Here is a 21,896-nt window from a genome sequence, read left to right as displayed (position 1 = left end):
TAAACTCAGTAAATTACTTCTATTGTTAGAATATGGTAGAAGTGACCATGTGTGTAACATTTTAAAGTGGGACACAAAGGCTCAGTGGGGCTTTCTTTTTTTCTTTTGGAACAATGTCTCTGGTGAAGGCAGCTGCCATATTGTGAGTATACTCAGGTCTGTAGAGATGGTCAGACACAGAGGAGCTATGGTGATCCAATTCAGGTGTCCCCCATAAACTTCTGGGTTCTGGATGCTAGATCCCCAGATGATGGCAATTTGGGAATTGGAGCCTTGTTGGAGGAAGTGTGTTACTAGGGGTGGGATAATGGGTGTTAAAGTCAGCTTCCCCTTGCCAGTGTTTGGCATACTCTTCTGCTGTTGTTGTCTACCTGATGATGGAGGTGATGTTCAGCTTCTGTTTGTGTCATGGTTTCGCCTGCCATTATGGAGTCCCCCCTTGAGTCTTTAAGCCAAAATACACCCCTTTCTCCCATAAGCTGCTTTTGGTTGGGTGCTTTATTTCAGCAATGTGAAGCTAACTGCAACAGGAACCAAAACCTTTTGCTAAACTAGCTAAGCACAAGCATGTCAGGTTCATGAGTGAGCTGCCCTGAACAGATCCTTCCTCAAGCACCTGTCATGCCTTTAGGTGAGTCGAAGCTTGGAAGGAAAACAATTACAGCTTTAAGAGAGACACTGAGCTAGAATCACCCAGCCAAGCTGCCCTTGGATTCCTGATACTTGGAAACTATGTGAGATAATAAATGTTTATTGTTCCACTAGACTTGGGGATAATTTTCCATGCAGTAATAAATTACACAAACTCAAAGCACATTCAGACATATACCTTAGCCTATACTCCTTTCCACTACTTGAAATAATAAACAAATAAATGTTTCAAACAAACAAACAAACAAACAAGCAAATGGTTTCTATTGTGCAATGCAAATTTTCCTACCAGAGCTGAGACTACTATAAAATTTCAACCACTAATTAGAAACATTCTCATAAAGCCTAACCCAAGAATAAAGAGCACCAATGAAGAGCTTGGAATCCAGACAGAAGCCTGAACTATGTAACGTGACACATAGTGCTGAGAATGATCTCATATCTCCTGTGGCCATGAATGCAACACTATCTAGATATAGCATTCTTACCTACTGGTGAAGAGGTTTTTGAACAAAAATTAAAAAATTAAAATTAACTGCTTCACCAGGAGTGGTGGCACATACAACTTTAGTCTCAGAACTCAGAAGGCTAAGTTAAGAGAATAGCTGTGAGTTTGAGGCCACAGTGGTGTTGCCGAATGAGTTCCAGTCAGCCTGGGAAGACTGACACTCTGCTTTGAAAAAGAAAAAGAAAATAACAGCTTTTTAGGAGATGACTCATTCAATAATAAATAGGTGTCTCTGAGATTATGTTCATTAATTCAACAAGCACTTCATTGAGCACAACTATATATACCAAACATATTACAGTGCTCTGGGTCTGCAAAGTTCGGTGATCAATAAATTCTATCATTATGGAGCTATAGTCTAGAAATGTAACAATAAATGATTGGATTACAATTTAATGGTACAAAGAGAAGCTCAGGACGAGGAGGATGACACCTATCTCCATGAGGCCCTGTTGCTGTCAGCTTCTTGTTGCTGGTGAAAGCATCTGACCAAGAGCAGCTTTGGGTGAAAAGGGTTCGTTTTGGCTTCAAGACTCTAAGCGAAGCTCCATGATGGCAGAGGAAAATAATGGCATGTTCAGAAGCTGGACATCACCTCCTGGCCAACATCAGATAGGCAACAGCAACAAGTGGAGTGTGCCAAGCACAGACAGGGGTAAGCTGCTTATAATACTCATAAGCCCGCTCTCCAAAATACATCAACTCTAGGAGTCTCCAATACTCAAATTGCAACAAACTGGGGACCCAGCATTGAGAACACATAAATTTATGGGGGACACCTGAATCAAATCACCACAAGCTCACTACAAGATGGATTTCTTAGCAGAGGTGGAGTCACAGCTGAGAACACCTACTCCTTAAAGTTTCACCTCATTTGATAGTTCACTTCAGATACAGGACAATGGATGTAATATAAATAATAAACTATACTCAATATGCTATCTTGAAATGGCAGAAAATAAATCAAAACTATTTAAAGAGATTATAAACTTTTCTGACAATATGATTCATAGTCTCTTTTTAGTATTTTCTTCAGATTTCTCCTTGTTGGACTTCGTTAGATTTCTGTCTGTTATGACTGAAACATTTTATGAAACAGACTTGTGATGATTTTGTCCAGCATGTTTTCCACACAGTTAACACAGTCATATCTAATGCTCACTAATTTCAGGAATGATAAAATAAATTTTAGTATCCACAATACATACAAGATATTATACAGCTGTTAAAATTTATAGTGTGCAATAATATATAGCCAAATGGGAAAAACTTATAATATGGCTTCAGAAAGAATATTAACTATATGTGTAGCATGATGGCAGATTTATTTAAACATTCATTTTTATTTGTATTTATTTAAACATTGCTTAAATTTGTTTAAAAATAACTGACTGCTGCTCCCACAATGTATAAACCACAACCCCATGGGGAATACCTGCAACCCCACTTTGGAACATCCCCAGCAGAATGGGGGCAGGAAGAAGGGAAAACAACATATGAAATATGTTGTTAATAATAGTAACAATAATAAAAACATAAATAAAATAAAAAGTATGAAGGAATATGTCAAACAATCACTGTGATTATTTAGCATCTAACTAATTTTTACTGATCTCTGTATTTTCTAATCATTTTTTTCAAAATTTCTAGTAAAACAGGTTTAACTTATGAATTCAGAAATAGTATTTGTCATGGCTTATATCAAACTCACAAAACATAACAGCACATATGCAGAGCACTGTTCTGATCATACTTGTTCTTAAACCATTATCCATCATTTCTGAGATTTTTCTTCCCAACTGACTGCTGATGAAATTTGGCCAATAGGAGACAGGTAGGAAAGTAGAAGGTAGGAGGATAAGAGAAGGCAGAATGGTTCTCCTTCTTGTTGCTGGCATCTTTGAGAGTCGTGTCCTTCAATGGCTCAGGTTTCTTCCTGCAAGTCCACAGCCTGCGATTCCACAGTGCTACACCGACTTCCCACCAGACAACATAGACTCCTGTGCTCTACGAAACCACCTATGCTTCTTAGCTTCACCTTCAAGAGGAAGCTGGCAAGTGCAAGAGGCAAACAGGGAGGAGCTTAAACATGGCCAAGCCTGACTATCCGAGTTTTACCCAGTGCTGTGGCCTCCTTTAGGCTTCCTGAAGCTATTTGTTTATTTCTATTTCCTTTCCTAGAATTTATTATTTGAGCCATATTTTTAATTGATTATTTTTAATATATTATGTTGTTTCTTAAATTATTACAAGTGTTCAGATTTTACCTTCCTTACTAACCTATGAAAATTTTAGAGTCAGACATGCTTGAGTTTTCTTTGGTATTTTCACAACCCCCAAGATAGTGCTGGGCATGCACTAACATTTAGTAATACTTACTGACTCAATAGCAATGTTTCAATCACTTTAAAAAATTAATCTAAGGTCATGGATTTAACACAGTGCAAAGCACTTGCATAGCCTGTGAAAGTCCCTGGATTCAATTATATATACACATATATATAATTTATAAAATTTAAAATGTTTGATATTTACAAATGGCATAGCAGGATACAGTAGGAAATTCCTGAAATTATTAAAAGGAAAATCCTAATGTATAATGTAAATCTAATTGTTTACTATGAATAGCATAAAATACCACAATTCACTATCTATACAGAGAGAGAGTGACAACAATAATCTGCACAAGGTTGGCTGATGAGAAGCCCCTTGGGTGGGTGACAGTTGTGGGCTCCTCTGCAATGTTGAGCATCTTCTATGCTGCCAGCCTGAGGGCTGTTCTTTCTTGCTCTTCCTTGGTCCTTTAAGGATTCTTCTATCTACATGGTTAATCCAACAGTGATCTGTATAATTCTGATGATTTCATTTTTTTATGGAGGAGGAGGAAATAGCCTGGAATTTGGAATCATAACATCAGGATCTAATTTTTCATGACCACTACTTATTAGCTATATGATACTGGATGCATTATTTATATGTTTTAAAATGAGCACAGTAAGAGTGCTGCTGTTTTAAATGAATGTACAACTATGCATTTCAGTGTAATATGTTCCCAATAAGTTTATTGCAGTTGTGTTACTATAATGCTTGAAAACACATATTGGTTAGTTTTGCAACATATAAATATAGGGAAACATTTTAAATGTGGAAATTAAAGGTATCATTAGAGATTAGGAAAAAATTTATCATCCTGTATTTATTAAAAGTAGTAAAACTTAGCCATGAAAATAATGGGAGGATATCAAAGTTACTGAGTATCAATGAGACATGTATGTACTAATCCTAAATGCACTCTGTGAAATTTAGAGAAAACATTCCTGTTCTTATTTATCTGCCTAAACTTTTGCTGTACTAAGGACAGAAGAAATTATCTGAATTATCAAAAAGATATTGAACAAAGGCAGGAAGTCCTGGAAAGTGGATATCTCTGTTTGGTCCCTTTGAGGATGGTCTACATGGAGGGAACAGCACACTATGATTCCTACATCTTGAGGTATCGGGTATATGCTCAATTTTGCCCAAGCAAGTGAAAAAGGCCTTTGTGTTTATTGTTTTTTTTCCAGCACAAGTGGATTAGCTTCCTGAGGTTATTCTATTGCTGGAGAATGAAATGGCTAAGGAGTTTTAGCCCTTATGAGGGGGTGAGTTAATTGTCTAAGGAAAAGCCTCCTAAAGGGATTGTTTTTAAAGTTCCACTTTTTAAATTTATTTACTTATTTACTTGGGAAAGAGAAAGAGAGAGAGAGAGAGAAAGAGAGATAGAGAGAGAGAGAGAAGAGAGGATGGTCATGCCAGGTCCTCTAGCCATTGCAAATGAACTCCAGATGCATGTACCACCTTGTGCATCTGTCTTACAGGGGTCCTGGGGAATCAAACCTGGGTGGTTTGGCTTGCAGGCAAGTGCCTTACCTGCTAAACCATCTCTCCATCCCCCTATAGGGACTTTTAAGCATTCCCCAGGTGATTGTAATATATAGCTAATAAGAATCCCTGTACTGCGGGCTAACTCCATAATGCATGACCCATATACCTCAACAAGGAGGGGCCAGGGGGAGCGGGTAGGACTTGGAGGAGGCTAACACTAGTACCAACTTGACTGTATTCACTGAGTTCAAAACTAATTAATAAAAGAGAAAAAGAATCCCTGCATTGGGCTGGAGGGATGGATTAGTGGTTAAGGCACTTGCCTGCAAAGCCAAAGGATCCAGATTTGATTCCCCAGGACCCATGTTAGCCAGATGCACAAGGTGGCATATGCATCTGGACTTCGTTTGCTGTAGCTGGAGGTCCTGGTGCACCCATTTTTTCCTCTCTCTTTCTCCCTCATTATCTCTGTCAGATAAATAAAAAATAAAATATTTAAAAAAGGAACCCCTGTGTTACTGGATATAGCGGTGCACAGCTATATTCCCAGCACTGGGAGGTAGAGGTAGGAAGATCACTGTGAGTTTGAGACCAGTCTAGGATTACAGAGTTAGCTCCAGGTCAACCTGGATTAGTGAGACCTTACCTCATAAAACCAAAAAAAAAAAAAAAAAAAAAGGCTGGAGGGATGGCTTAGATAATAAGGTGTTTACCTGTGAAGCCAGAGGACCCAGGTTTGATTCCCATGACCCACGCTAGCCAGATGCACAAGGGGGCGCATGAATCTGGAGTTCCTTTGCAGTGGTTGGAGGCTCTGTTGCACCTATTCTCCCTCTCTCTCCCCCTTTCTCTGTCAATTAATTAAATTAAATGTTAAAAAAAGAAACAAAAGAAGCAAGAAAGAAAGAATCTCTGCATTGAAAATTTACTGACCCGATTCCCTGAATAACACTAACTAAGGATGCAAAAGTTCTGTATAATAAAAAGAAACAACACCAACAAAAAACCCAAGAGAGAAACACAGGAGGATAGAAAGTCCTCCTATGCTCCTGGATAGGTAGAATTAATACTGTGAAAATAGCAATTCTACCAGAAGCATTATATAAATTCAATGCAATACCAATAAAAATGCCATCATCATTCTTCACACAGATAGAAAAAAATAATGTCAAAATTCATCTAAAATGGCTGAAGATCTTAGATATCCAAAAATATCCTTAGCAAAAGAAGCACCTCTAGAGGTATCACCATACCTGACCTAAACATACACTACAAAGTCACAGTAACCAAAACACTGGCATAAGAATAGGCATAGAGACCAATAGAATGGAAGACCCAACCTTTAGTTCAAGTAACCACAGCTACTTGATCTTTGAAAAGCTCCCAACAAAGTACACTGAATAAAAGAGCATCTTCAACAAATGATGTTGGAAAAATTGGATAACACATTTAAAAAAATGAAACTGTACCCACTCCTCTCATCATGCACAAAAATCATCTAAAAATGGATTAAAGACCTTAATATAAGACCTGAAACTCTCAAACTACTGGATGAAAAAAATAGGCAGAACTTTCCACAATATAGGACTGTGGAAAGACTTCCTAAATAATATCCCAGTAGCCCAGGCAATTAAACAATCACTCAACCAATGGGATCTCATGAAACTAAAATATGTCTGTACAGACAAATACACCATAAGTAGAGCCAACAGACTACCCACAGAATGGGAGAAAATCTTCACCACCTATTCCACTGACAGAGGCTCAATATCTAGAATCTACAAAGAACTATATTAAACTAAGCAATAAAAACTCAAACAATCTACTCAAAAAGTGGGAAGAAACCTGAGTAGGGAATTCTCAAAGGAAGAAATACAACTGGCTAATGTCCACATAAAAACATGTTCAATATCCTGGGCTGGAGAGATGGCTTAGCGGTTAAGTGCTTGCCTGTGAAGCCTAAGGACCCTGGTTCGAGGCTCGGTTCCCCAGGTCCCACGTTAGCCAGATGCACAAGGGGGCGCACGTGTCTGGAGTTCGTTTGCAGAGGCTGGAGGCCCTGGCGCGCCCATTCTCTCTCTCTCCCTCTATCTGTCTTTCTCTCGGTGTCTGTCGCTCTCAAATAAATAATAAAAAAATTTAAAAAAATGTTCAATATCCTTAACCATCAGAGAAATACAAATTAAAATAACTATGAGATTTCACCTTACTCCAGAAAATATGGTAATCTTTAAAAAATATCTAATGATAATAAATTTTGGTGAGGATGCAGAAAGAGGAATGTCCATTCACTACTGGTGGGAGTGAAAACTTGTACAACCACTGTGGAAATCAATATGGAGATGCCTAAAAAAGATGAAAATAGAGCTACCAGATGATGCAGCCATACCTCTACTGGGCTCCACTCTTCACTGCAGAGATATTTACTCAACCATGTTTATAGCTGCTTAATTCACAATAGCTAAGAATTGAAATCATACCAGATTCCCAGTGTTGGATGAATGCATAATGAAGACATGGTACATATACACAATGTGATTTTATTCATCGGTAAGAAAAAAATGATATGAAATTTGCAGAAAAAAAGTGAGCAGACTTGGAACAGACTATACTAAATGAACTTACACAAGCACAGAAAGACAAATGCCACATGTTCTCCCTCATTTAGTTCCTAAACTGGAACACTCTGAGTTGAAGGCATAGCTGACAGACAAAAAGAGGGTTGGAAGAGTTTTGGGGGAGGGAAATAGGAGGAAAGGAGGAGATATACACAAAATCAATTCCAAAATGAATTGAAAATCTTCCTCTTGGATAGCAGACTAAAAGATATTACCCTTCATAGAAGCATGGAGGTATCATCTGGTAAGAAAGATCCAGGAGAGTATGGGATGAAGCCTATCCCTGAAACATTTGGCTCTGTCTTGTAACTCATAGTACCAGACATTGGTTATATAATCTATGTTGACTTGTTGACTGAAGAGACCTATAAGGTCCCCCAAACAAAACAGGGTTCTGTTAAAGCACTTGATTACTGCCTGAAGTAAAAGGTAAGACAGTATTGCTGAAGAATCCACATCCTGTCAGTGCAGAATATCAAGAGATTCAGCTGAACCTGGAAGGAAGCCAGTCCCCAGATGGTTAGCCCATATAATTCTAAAAAGCACTACCTAAGCTGCTGGGTGAAAATGGCCAACAATGTTGTGAGCAAAAAGGGGCCATTGTTATATGAAGCAACCAGCCTGACAAGATGAACACACCTGTGCAACCGTTTCACAGAGTCTAGGTGGGTAACCAATAGCTCTCTGATTGGCAGAGATGTGCTCAGTGGAAGAAACCCATACCTGGAACTAGGAACTAAGTCAGAATCCTATGGAAACCAAGATCATGAACTCAGATGAGAAGCTCCCACCAATCTTTGTCCAAACATGAGGCTACTCCCATCAAAATCTCTCTAAATTACCAATGCCTATCCCCTTTAACCTATTCTGATCTCACTCACTATTGGAGAATAAATTTTCATTTTTTTTGTTCAGAAAGCAGCAAAGAACCAAGGACAATAAAGAAATCTATCAATAGGACAAGGATAGCTGACTCTGTGGCAGGAGAGGAACCACTTCTTGCTCAGCAGCTAGGGCCTAGGTGAAACTACAGAGAACTGCAAAATAAACAAGAGTGGTACTTCCAAGGCTTGACAACCTGGTCCAGGGTGATGCAGACAGACACTGAGGATACTCAAAATGTATCAAAGCAGAAATCCAGAAGCTCCCAAGAACTCAACACTAATATAGAGTTAAAGCACACCCACAAAAGCTCAGGGGGTTTTGTGGAAGAGGGGGTAGAAATAATGTGAGAGCCACATGGTGGGAGGGAATATCCAGAGGTATTGACCCTCCCCTCAACAATGATTGACTGCTGCTCTCACAGCTCATAACCCACAATTCCATGGTAAATACCAGCAACCCCACTAAGGAGGGCCTTCAGTGTAGTGGGGACAGGGAGAAGGGAAATGATGGTACCAACATATGATATATCCATACAAAGTTTATATGTAATTAATAAAAAATAAAACAAAATATAATAATCTTGTTGAGGAGGTAGCATAGTTGGTAAAGTGCTTGTCACACAACCTGAGGACCTAAGTTTGGATATTCAGAACCCATGTAAAAGCCAGACATGACGGTGGTTGACTATAATCTCAGTAGTGGGGAGGTGGAGACAGAAGATCCCTGAGGCTTGCTAGCTAGGTGAATCAGTGAGCTCCAGGTTCAGTGAGAAATCCTGTCTCAAAACTAAGGTTGACACTAATTGAGGAAGGCATATATGTTAGGTTGGGATGGGCTTCCAAGATGGAGTCACCAAAGTCAGCAGAATGGTGACAGAGGCATAGGGAAGTGGACTATCCAACATTCTTCAAGAAACCACCTGGTCATTATTCACTCCTTGCTTAACAATGTCCCAGGTCATGGTTTTCTGCCCCCTTATTTCATAAGTTACATGGTCACTGTTCTAATGTCACACCCTACCTATTTTAAATGGTTAATGTAATGATTTCCCCTAAAGGAACTTTTCTATTCAACTTGGCAAATAAGTTCTTTTTCCTTCCTAATCTTCCCCCAACTGAAAAAGCTCTATAAAACCCACTACCTGAAAACTCAGGGTGGCTGTGCTCCTCTCTTGTGAGTCAGTCCTTCCAGGTCATGCTTGTCCTGAATAAAAGCTTTCCTCTTTGCCTCAGAGTGGTTTGCATTGCCTTGGTCACTCCCAAACATTACAGCTGGTGCCATGACTCGCATAGGAGGCTCCTAGTTGCCTTCTTGAGTGGCTAGTCCTCCTTTCTCCTGATCAGACTACTGAGCTACCATTGACCCTTTGAAGGCCTTGAACCACCTACCAGGAACAAGCTCCTCCACTCCTCATGATTTGCCCACATTCTCCCTTCATCTCCTCCCTCCTCCTGATAAGTGTCCCTCTTGGGTTAGTGTGCTCTTGGGCTTAATCCCTCCTTGTGGAAGCCATGCTAGCATGCCAGGCTACACCCCTCACTCACTTTTGGGCCCCACTCTCAGATCTCAAGAAAGACACACTCTTGACACCTTGGCTCTCTCACTCTCTAGTCTATTGTACCCTAAAGGGTGCCTTTTGGTTTGGTTCCACTGGTCTTGGGACACTTCCTCCCCCTCTATCCTCTCCTCCACTTTCTGAGGTCTCATCTTTAATTTCCAGTTGCTTACTCCATGGGGAGCACTTACCTTGTCCACTAACAGACTAAACAACTGACAGTTCTGACCTGTACAGCCTCTGCTCATGTGGAGGTGTAGACCCCATTCACCCTAATGGTCATATTGTTGTTCTGTGTAAACCCAGCTTAAGTCTTGGTTCCTTTCACTCACCCTTGTTTTACTCTTTCTGTCTCCTCTCACTAGCCCTTTTACTATACTCTCATGCTTTCATGGGCTAAATCAATTTCTATTATGACTTTTGGATGACATCAAACCTTCTCTGATCTTTCTCAGCAACACTTCCTGGACACATATAAGCTGGATAATGGTTCCAAATGGTATTTTTGATTTCCAAATTCTCATTGACTTAGAAAACTTCTGCCAATGGCAGGTGGTCTGAAATATCCTATATTCAGACATTTTTCACTCTGCCTGCACAACCCTCTCTCTGCTCTACCTGCTGTTCTCACCAGGTCCTTCTAGCCAACGTCTCAGGAATGTTCTCTAGTTCAACCGCTCCCCATACTTGTCCTCACCCTCTACTTTTGACCTGGATGTCATAGATGACCTGGCCCCAACAGCTTCATTTGTCTTCATCTGTCTTCTGTTCTGACTCTGTGCCCCTGCCACTACAGTCTCCCTTCTCCATTTCCTTTCCTCATTCTCCTCCTGCACAATGTATTCATTCTTACAGGGACAAAATGTACCCTTTATGTGAGGTCACAGACACTGAAGGAATCATTCACATTCATGTTCCTTTTTCCATGTCTGATTTATCCCAGATTGAGAACTGTCTAAGGTCTTTCTCCACTGATTCAACATGCTATACTAAAGAATTTTACTACCTTACCTAGGCCTATGACATAACCGGATGCTCACTATTGCACTTTCCAAGTGGGGACATTTGCTATCTCCAGAGAGGACCCTGACTGGAAATACCATGCTCCCACTAACTCCCTTGGATGGGTGGCCCGTGATAGGATGGTTCTTTGCCTCCTGGCTGGCCTACAAAAGACATCCCATAAGTTTGTTAATTTTGACAAACTCTGGACACTTAGAGGCCTAATGAAAATCCAGCTGAGTTTGTAGAATGCCTAACTCTGGCTCTCACCCAATACACTCCCCTCGACCCTGCTTCCCAAGAGGACATGATAGTTCTCAACACCCATTTCCTGTCCCAATCTTCCCCTGACATCAGGAAAAACTTAAAGACCTATAAAAGGGCCCTAAAACCTTTCAGGGAAATCTGCCTGACTTGGCATTTAAAGTTTTTAGTAGGAGAAAGGACCAGGAACAGACCGAGAGGGTGCCAGAGACGGACAGCAGTTTTAGTTCCTGGTTATGGCCCTGAGGCTTCCTCCAAAGAAGATTACGGAGCCCAAAGGCTCACCACCACAACCTTGCTTCAAATGTGGCCACACTGGTCACTGGCAAAAACTTGCTGTAACCCGCACCTGCTGGCAGGACCCTGTCCCCACTGCAGATTTGCTGGACACTGAAAGGTCAACTGTACTTCTTTGCCTCAACAAGGTAGGCTAGCCTCTTCTTCTTGTCCCCCACAAGAGCCAATAACTGATCTTCTGAGTCTGGTGGCTGAAGACTGATGGAGCCCTGGAACCTTGGCCCCCACCAACACTCTCCATATCACAATGGAGGAGCCCAGGGTCACAGTTCAGCTGGCAGGAAGGCCTATCTGATTTGTTATGAGGGCCAGTTGGTCAGTCCTACCATCCAATTCTGGTAAGACTTTTTCCTGACAGATCTCTGTGTTGGGTATAGCCTATCCCACTCACCATGCATCACCTCCCTTACCCTGTGTAGACTGGGACACTTCCCTCTCTCATTCATTTCTCATAATACCCTCTTGTCCTGTTCCCCTTCTGGGTGGGGAGATCTTATGCAAAACTCTCTTTATCTCTGACTTACTGCTCACACTTTATCTTCCTCCTCATGCCAGCCCCCTTCCTTACAAAAACAAATCCAAGTTTCCCCCTCCCTGTCTCTGAAGTTGATCCCAGGGATACTTCCTTGCTGGCACTAGCCTCTTACCACATGACTGTCCTCATCAGTCTGAAAGATCCGACATTCTTTCCCTGTCATTCTTAATATCCAACCTCACTTAATTTCTTGCTTGTTCCTAGTCAGCCTCCTTCACCCCTTACAATACTCCAATTTTGCCTATTATCAAACCTGATGTAACCTGCTGCTTATTCCAAGATTTGTGCCTAGTCAATGTCTCAGCTATGCCCATACATCCTGTGGTCCCCAACCCCTATACTCTCTTCTCTCACATCCCTTCCTTCACTACTCATTTTTTAGTTCTTGACTTCAAAGATGCTTTCTTCTCCATTCCCTTCCACCCCAATTCCTATGCTCTCTTTGTTTTCACCTGGGAGGACCCTGATACTCATACTGCCTTTCAACTCACCTGGACTGTCCTCCCCCAGGGTTTTAGAGACAGCCCCCACTTATTTGGTCAAGCTCTCTCCACTGACCTTTTGTCTCTGGATCTGTTGCCTAGAACACTTTTACAATATGTAGATGATCTGTTGCTTTGCTTACCCTCTCTTTACCTAAATTACATGCCAACAAACTTAACTTTCTCAAATCTAAGAGATATTGAGTTCCCCCTTCCCCCAAAAGGTCAACTTTCTTTAACCCAAGTTAGGTACCTGGGTTTTCTCCTTACCCCACTTCACGACAACTGACCCTGGACTACAAACATCTTCACTCCCTGTCCCCACCTACCTCTAAGAAAAAAATCCTCCCTTTTCCTGGCTTTGATGGGTTTCTTATAATGTGGATTCCAAACTTTTCCCTCATGGCAAAGACACTTTTCACTAAAGCTAAGGAAAACCCTCGTGAACCCCTAGATCTAAGTATGAGAGAGATGATGCCTTCTCCCACCTGAATGATGCCCTCTTGGACGCTCCAGCCCTTGCCCTTCCAGACCTTTGGCAGCCTTCTCTTCTTTAGTCCACCAAAAAAATGGGTAATGGCATTGGGAGTTCTGGGCCAAATAAAGGGTCCATCCTTTGCCCCTGTAACTTATCTTTCTAAACAATTAAAAACCTCTGTCTGAGTTTCCAACTGTACCTACATCCTCCTGCTACCGATGCTCTTCTGGCCCAAGAGACACAAAAATTCACTTTTGGACAACTAACCATCCTCTTTCCCCAGAGGCTTAAAGATTTACTCTCCAACTTTTGTCTACACAGGCTTGCTCACTCTGTGCCAAGGCCTCTCTACAAGGTGGAGTTTAACCCCCTCCCTCTTTCAAACCCCACCAACACAGGGGATCACTTCCCAGAGTGGACTGGCAAATAAACTTTATTCACATGCCTCCTCACAAAAATACTAAATACCTTCTCACTATGGTGGATACTTTCTAAGGGTGGGTTAAAGCTTTTCCTACTACAGGAAAAACTATAAGTATAGTTGCCTCTCACATTCTCGAGTCCATTCTGCCACACTTTGGCCTTCCCCATGCCATTCAATCAGACAATGAACCAACCTTCATTTCCAAGGTGACCCAAGAGGTATCCAAAGCCCTGAAAATAGAATGGAAACTTCATATTCCATATAGGTCTCAGTCCTCAGGCAAGGTAGAAAAACAAATGCTATTCTCAAAACTCACTTGTCTGAACTAACTTCTAAACAGTGACTATCCTGGCCCTAGCTCCTTCCACTTGTTTAGCCCTAATCAGAGCTACTCCCAGGGCCTCTCACTCCTTAGCTCTTTTGAGTTCATGTATGGGCGCCGCTTCCTATTAAACAACCTTCCCCCACTACCAGAAACTTCTCTCCATGGGTACTTACCAACTTTCACTTTTATCAGAAAGCTTCTCCCAAAACATACTCACCACCTGCTTCCTGAACCATCAGAGGGAACCACAACTCTGTCACTTAACCCTGGAGACCAAGTCTACCTAAAACAGCTCTGCCCACAGAAACTCAAGCTACTCTGGATCAAACTTCATCTGGTGATCCTAAACATTCCTGTGGCTGCAAAGCTTCAGGACATACCCAGTTAGATCCACCTATCATACCTCTAGAGAGGCAAGTCACCTCCATACTACTCTACTTTATCCAGGGATAAGTACACTGCTACCACAACAGGCCCTCTCAAACTTCAACTCTCTCGTGTTCGATCCCAAAATGTTCTTCTTGAATACACTGATGTCCCTCTGCCTTCCTCTCTCTTGCCTCAAGCTCTCTATGACTTGCCTCTGAGTGCTCATCCCCTCTTGCACCTGGCGTTTTGATGTTGTAGCTATTGACAAGGATAACCAGCTCCTTAATTCTTCCTTCTGTCCTTTTATGGGGTGTGCGGAGCTCATCTACCTTACATTATCTATAACAGATGTCACCAGCTACTGCCCCAAAGCCAGCTCAATACAGGAAGGGTACAAAGAAAGGGTGTTTCACTCAGGAGTAAGTTGTAACAGCATGCTACATTGGCACTGACAGAAGGTTCTCTTTATTGATCTCACCACTTTGCAACCTCTAGCCACCATTAAACTGCTTCCTCATTACCTGTCCTGAAGGGAGACCCATCGGCCTCATTCTCCAGCCTCTCCCATAAAACCTCATTGCCCCTTCAGTCAGCATAAAGACATTACAGAAGAAAAGATGACTGTCTCTTATCATTAACAAAGGGTTGGAATGTTAGGTCTGGATGGGATCCCAAGATGGAGTCACCAAGGTTAGCAGAATGGTGACAGAGGCCTAGGAAAGCGGATTATCCACATTCTTCAAGAAACCACCTGATCATTATCCTCTCCTTGCTTAACAATGTCCCAGGACATGTCTTCCTGCCCCCTTATCTCATAAATAACATGATCACTGTTCTAATGTCACACCCTACCTATTTTAAATGGTTAATGTAATGATCTCTCCTAAAGGAACTTTTCTATTTAACTTAACAAATGAGTTCTTTTTCCTTTCTCACCTTCCCCCAACTGCAAAAGCCCTATAAAGCCCATTACCTGAAAACTCAGGTGGGCTGTGCTCTGCTCTTGAGAGTCAGCCCTGGCTGCTTGTGCTTTTCCAGAATAAAATCTTTGTATGGTCTGGTGACTCCCAAACCTTACAATATGAACATGTACACACACATACATTACAGCCCCCCTGCAAATGCTGCCCAGTAGTAAGAACTGGCCTAAATCTTAGCAGTCTGAGAGTTGCACCTCAGATGTTACTGAATGTGAAATAAAAGGATATGTAGAATAATCTTTAATTGTTTTTCACAAATATTTTCCAATTCTGATGAGTAATATTTAGAGGAGGAAGAATTCATTCATTTATTTAGTTTTGAGTATCCCTTAAATTATGGAAGAAACAAAAAAGGAAGTACTTACCTTATTATAGTGAAAACAATGATGATGTTGCCAAGCAACCCTGTTACACAGATAATCCCTATCATGGAGGGGAGGATGACTGCATCCACGATGCTGGGGGATCGATTATCAAACTCTTTATGGCAGGATTTGTTTAAATGTTCTGTAGAGGCATTCCAATATGATGAGTAAAATGAAGTCATTGCTCTTCAGTTCCAGCCTTAAAAGCTGTGAAGTAATTGGAAATAGTTTATTTAATGAGTTTCCTCAATATGAATTTCATTTGTCTAATTCAAAAACATTTACTTGAGCCATTTTTGTACCAAGATCTCATGCAATTTAGAATTCTAGGGTATATATGATTTAGTCCCTGAACATAATATCACAGATATTAATAAAAGATTGGTTAACAGAAAATCACAGAACAGTATAAGAAATACAATAGTACTCATATCCTATGACAGCTTATTTTATCCATACTTTGAGCAGAGCTGATATCCATTGAGTACACACTGGGACTAGTTGATTACAAATGAGTCTGTTCTTATAATCTGTGGCTAGTATGTTGCAGCACTGAGGTTCTTTGACATGTACCTTTGTCTGTTGCCTAGCACATGGGGTACACTCACCCATGATTGCATAGGAACTGAATAGATAAGACTTCCTGAGATGATTCTTAATCTATCATGAAGGTTAAACAAGAATCATCGCAGAAAATGACAGCTGTAGGACAGGAAGTGTTGTGACCAGAGGAGGAACCATGTGTAAAGAAGTATATAGGGAGAAATGGTCATCAATCATTCTAAAAATAAGCAAGTAAATAAATGAAACCAAGCAATCAAATTATTTCTATAATCGCCATCTTAATATAAGATATTCTTAAGATGGTATTAAACTCTAGTTTCTGGTCAAGACAAATTGGAATTCTTAGTTTAACTTTTCTAGAGAAAACAACAATATATGCTAGTGACATGCTGTGGTCCCACACAGCAGGGTACTAGAAATCTTTTAGAGGCTTGCAAAAAAAAAAAAAAAAAAAAAAAACAACAAACAAACAAAAAACACAAGATAATTTGGCTAATTTGGTGGGGGGCTCTATCTGTCTCAAAGGATCAAAGAGGTCCAGAATCTTACCCACCCATGATTTGTTTCTCAGGCTTACACATATCACAATTAGCTTACATATGCATCATAAATAACAACTTTGACATAATACTATCAAGAGAACTTCCTTGATTTTATGGCATGTAGTTTTTAAGTTCAAAGGATAGAATATGGTTATGGTAAACAGAGTAAGGGGTCCTGTAGCAAGGATTTAACTTATTTTGTCTAATTTGAGGTAGGGGCAGCTTCATTTCTGATTTGCATCTGCACACATGTTTATCTGTCTTTGCCATCATAAATACCCTTGACTCAAGGTGCATTTATATGTTGTGGTGGTTTGATTCATGTGTCCCCCATAAGCTTAGGTGTTCTGAATGCTAGGTTTCCAGATGATGGAGATTTGGGAATTAACACCTCCAGGAGGTGGTGTATTTTGGGGGGCAGGCTTGTGGGTATTATAGCCAGCTCCCCTTGCTAGTGTTTGGCATATCCTCCTCTTGCTATGTTCCACCTTATGTTGGCCAGGGGGTGTAGTCTACCCTCTGCTCATGCCATCATTTTCCCTGACATCATGGAGCTTCCCCCTCAAGCCTGTAAGCCATAATAAGCCTCCTTTTCCCCCAACAAGCTGCTCTTGGTTGCATGATTTCTACCAGCAATGCGAACCTGACTGCAACACAAGTCAAGCATGCCCTCAGCACATTCAGGCATGACAGTGGTCTCTAACAGTGGCACACATACATAATTACATTTATGTGTAGAGTATATATATGTATATATATGGCAACTTCAAAATATTCAAGAGCTGAAAAGTTAGTGGGATGTGCTTTAGGTGAGACCTTGGGTAGGCAGCATATCAGAGCATCAGGGCTATATTTATCCAGAAGACAAGTTTTGGTGCCATTATATTTAAGCTCTGGCCTCATGTCTATAGAATCCAGGAAAGACCCTGCTTGGAGCTGGAAGAAGTTCCATCCTTACATAAGGACGAACCAGATCTAGATCTTATTTCTTCTACCTCCAAGCCACTAGGAACTGCAGAGAACTGCCTTTGTACCTTAAGAATGTAAAGGAAGAGGGAAAAAACAAAAAACAATGGCTTCCCATGAGGTTGTGGCTCCTAGAGATCCTCTCTGGGGGACCCAAAAGAAGCATTTTCTTGATTTATACCCTAAGAAGGCAAGCCTACTTGACCAGGGCCTCTCAAGACTTGAACCTAATCTGAGGTGGTCTAGGACCTAAAGGAAGGAATCTAGAAACTCTTTTTGTACCCTGCAATAAGTTTCAAGGGAAATGGCCTACAAACTGACTGCTAATTATATAAAAAACTAGCCAAGTTGAATTAAGAATACACTGCACTGGACAGCTTTTAGATATTGGGGTTATTGGACAGCTGAGTTTAAAATTTAAGGAACTAGAAAATGAGTTATCAGCAATGAAGATCCAATTATGTAAAACACCATGACAAGGTATGGCATGCAGCCAAATAAAAACATAAAGCAATGAAAAATAAAAAAGAAATGAAAAATAAAAGGAAAAATTCAGTTAGTATCTCAGTTGATGAACAAATCTTAAATCTTACATAAAAATACACTTATGCTAAAAATGCTTAGTGAACTAACTGTAGATGGGAACATTTGCCCTTCAGATTAGGAAAGAATGACACTATCACCACTTCTCTTCAATATCATAGCTCTCTTGTACAATGGAGGAAAGAAAAGAAAAAGAATATGTGAAGATTGTAAAAACATTTCAATATTAGAAGATGACATTATATACCTATAAGAAGATAGTGAGGTTGTTAGATAAATAAACAAGCAAAAATTTAATTGTATTCCCATTTATCCTGTTGAAACCAGTAGAAAAAGAAAATTTAAAAATAATATTAATTGTGATGCATATATTTATGTATAAATGTGCATATATATTATATATGTAATCCTAATTCTTATCCTATGAAAAGATAGGAAAAAACTCTACATGAAAAATTATAAACTTAAATTTTTTTTGAAATATTTTAATTTATTTGAAAGAGAGAGAGAAAGAGAGGGAAAGAGAAAAATGGAGGGAGAAAGAATGGGTATACAAGGGCCTCCAGTCCTGCAAATGAATTCCAGACACATGTGACACCTTGTGCATGTGGTTTACATGGGTACTAGGGAACTGAACCCAGATAATTTGGCTTTGCAGGAAAGTACCATAACTATTGAGCAATCTCTCTACTACCATTAAATAACACTCATATAAATGGAGAAAAATATCAAGTTAGTGCATTTGAATACTCACTATTCTGTAGAAGTCTATCCTCCCCAAATTAAGTTATAGAATCAATGTGAGCCCAAAACACTCCAGCAGTTTTATTGTGCATAAAACATGACTATCTATGTGAGATTATTTTAAAGTGCAAAAGACTAAACATAGTGAATAAAATCTTGAAAAAAGAACTAGATAGGACAAGATTTACCAGCTATTGAGAAAAATGATAAAAGCACTGTAAAACACAGAGAAATATTTTAGAAGAAGTAAGCAAATAGATCAATGGAACCAAAGAGATACCTCACAAATAGGCTCACATATACATAGTAGACCTCATATATGAGAGAGATGTCACATTAGCAAAGTGAGGAAAGGCAATACACTTCTACAGATGGCTCTGGGACAACTGTCTGTATACATGAGGAAACTAATCACATAAACACTTATATATATGTTTATACCTATGAATATATGCATACTGCACACATAAGTTAAAATATATAGTCACTTAGAAGTTACATGAGATAGATCAACTGTGAAAGTATCAGTGTTTGTGCTCACATTACATTTCTTTTATTAATTATGCATGCAAGGGAGTTGATACTAGCAATTTCAGTATGCCAGAGAGACAGACTGTAAAGCACTTGTTAAGAGAAAGGAAAAAGTTCTTGACTTCATAAAAAGCAATATTCTGAAGTTGTTTAGATCTATAGAAAATAAAAACATAATATATAGGGTTCCATACTATCTGTGATTTTAGGCATCCATGGCGGGGGGGGGGGATCACATAAGATTAAGTGCCCCAGCCTGATAACAGAAATATTTGTTTTAAATGTCTTAAACTGGAATTAGTCAAAATTGATATTAACAGGGATGGAGAGATTGCTTAGTGGTTACAGCATTTGCTGCAAAACCTAAGGACCCATGTTAGACTCTACAGATCCCGCATAAGCATGATACACAAAGATGAGGCAAAGGTGAGGCTGTACATGCCCCACTAGGTGGTGCAAGCTTCTGCAGTGCATGGTACCAGAACAGAGTCCAGGTGCAAAGATAAAATGGCTGATCTAAAGTTTAATCATGGTAAAGAAAGCAAAACTTCATATATTATAATACTATCCATAGTGAATTTAAAAATAGGAAAAGCTAATCTATAGTATTAGAGAGATACATATAATATTAAAATTATGAATACAGAAAGAGGCAATAACTGCTAAAGTCATAGACTTCTGGCTACTTCTGAAGTTACAATGAGTTGTGACTAGTGAGAGATTCCAGAGGGATCATAACGAGGCAGCCAGCAGGGGTTGTCTTTGATGATTATCTTTGATGGCCAATGTTTATGTATGGCTCTATAAGTTTTTGTAACAGTGAAAATATTTTTAAAAATCAGTGTACGTGTGATTACCTGACTTCAAGACAATGGTCAAAATCTCTTCTTTTTTTAAAAAAATAATTTTCTTAACTTTTTAACTTAATCTCTAATCACTTTTACCATTTTAATTCAGTTATTTAAAACTGAAACTCAGCTAATATAAATAAATGTTAACTCTGTGTTTCTATTATGCAGAAATTTGTTGCTTCAAAGTTAAATGGCTCAAGAGTTTCATATAGGGAAATATTTATAAGTAATCACTTCATATTGTTTTTAAAACCACAAATATGGCTGCTTGAAAAAAGTGAAGAGGATACTTTATTTCAATCACTAAAATCTGTGTAAAAAAGACTTGTAGTGATATAAAAATTTAATATTTTCTAGCTGTAATAACTTAAGGTACAGGAGAGAACATGACAGGTCATTTTTATTCACATTTATATATGTGTTTGCATAGGCACACGCATATGTATGCCTACATGGGGCCAAAGAACAGCCTGAGATGTTGCTTCTCAGAAATATGTTCATCTTTTTCCTTGAGACAGGGTCTATCGTTGACTGGACCTCACCAATTAAGCTAGACTGGTTGCCAGCAAGACCCAGCCAGGGATCGTCCCATCTCTGACTCCCCAGCACTGGGATTAACATACCCCATATTTTTACATGGATTTTAAGCATCCATCTCCGTTCTCCATGCTATAAGGTAAGCATTTTACCCACTGAGTTATCTCACTTGCTCAGACATCTGCTCTTAAAATATTTCTGTAAGTCTGAAGTGAAAATATGAATTATATGTTCAAATGAATACGTTTGGGGCACCTGCAGTGACATGCACTTTTGAAATCATGATTTCCCTATGTACATATGCAAACTTTTTCCATTGAAGTATGCATATCAATTTTGATTATCTCCCAAGTAATTTATGAATTTTAATATCTCTTTTACAAATATGATCTACATGAATATGGCTCTCCAAGTTTTAGTCAACATACATGCTAATATGTATTTCTAAGACTAATGGTTTCACATTTAAGATTTGGGAGCATAATCTTGCTGCATGTTAATTAGCCTTAATATTTAATTAAAATGTCCATTATGTTTTGAATATTAAATGCCCCCCCCCCCGACATGCTCATGCTTTGAATATTCAGCCCCAGCTTCTACACTGTTTCCCTTTGAAGGTTATGTAGCCTTCAGGATTTGAGGTCTGGCTGGTGAAGTAGATCACTCAGTAGGTTTCACCTACCTGTGTGCTGAGCTGTGCTCTCTGCTTCCTAGTCTGCCATCATGTGACTCCCAGCACCACAGATGAAGCCCCTTCTATGGTGATTCCTTCCCTACTATGATAGGCTGAAATCCCTCTGAAACAGTGAACCAAAATAATTCTTTTCTCCCTGTAGTGGTTTGAATGTGAATGTGTGTCCCCCATAGCCCGAGTTTATTTTCTTTTTTTCTTTCTGTTTTTTTTTTTTTTTTTTTTTTGGTTTCTCAAGGTAGGGTTTCACTGTAGCTCAAGCTGACCTGGAATTCACTATGGAGTCTCAGGCTGGCCTTTAACTAACAGTGATTCTCCTACCTCT

General features: G+C 39.7%; 1 protein-coding gene across 1 annotated transcript in view; it reads right to left on the bottom strand.

The window, feature by feature from the left end:
- Mchr2 (melanin concentrating hormone receptor 2) overlaps positions 1-15,784 on the bottom strand; it is a 33,940-nt gene extending 18,156 nt beyond the window's left edge. Inside the window, 1 exon segment of the mRNA XM_004660658.3 lies at positions 15,603-15,784. Coding sequence (XP_004660715.3) covers positions 15,603-15,784 — 182 coding nt within the window.
- Positions 15,785-21,896: the final 6,112 nt, after the last annotated feature.

The sequence above is a fragment of the Jaculus jaculus genome, chromosome 7 (genome assembly GCF_020740685.1).
Source record: "Jaculus jaculus isolate mJacJac1 chromosome 7, mJacJac1.mat.Y.cur, whole genome shotgun sequence".
In the NCBI taxonomy this organism is placed as follows: Eukaryota; Metazoa; Chordata; class Mammalia; order Rodentia; family Dipodidae; genus Jaculus; species Jaculus jaculus.
Note: the sequence above shows the minus strand (reverse complement) of the source record. Positions and strands in the feature narration are given on the sequence as shown.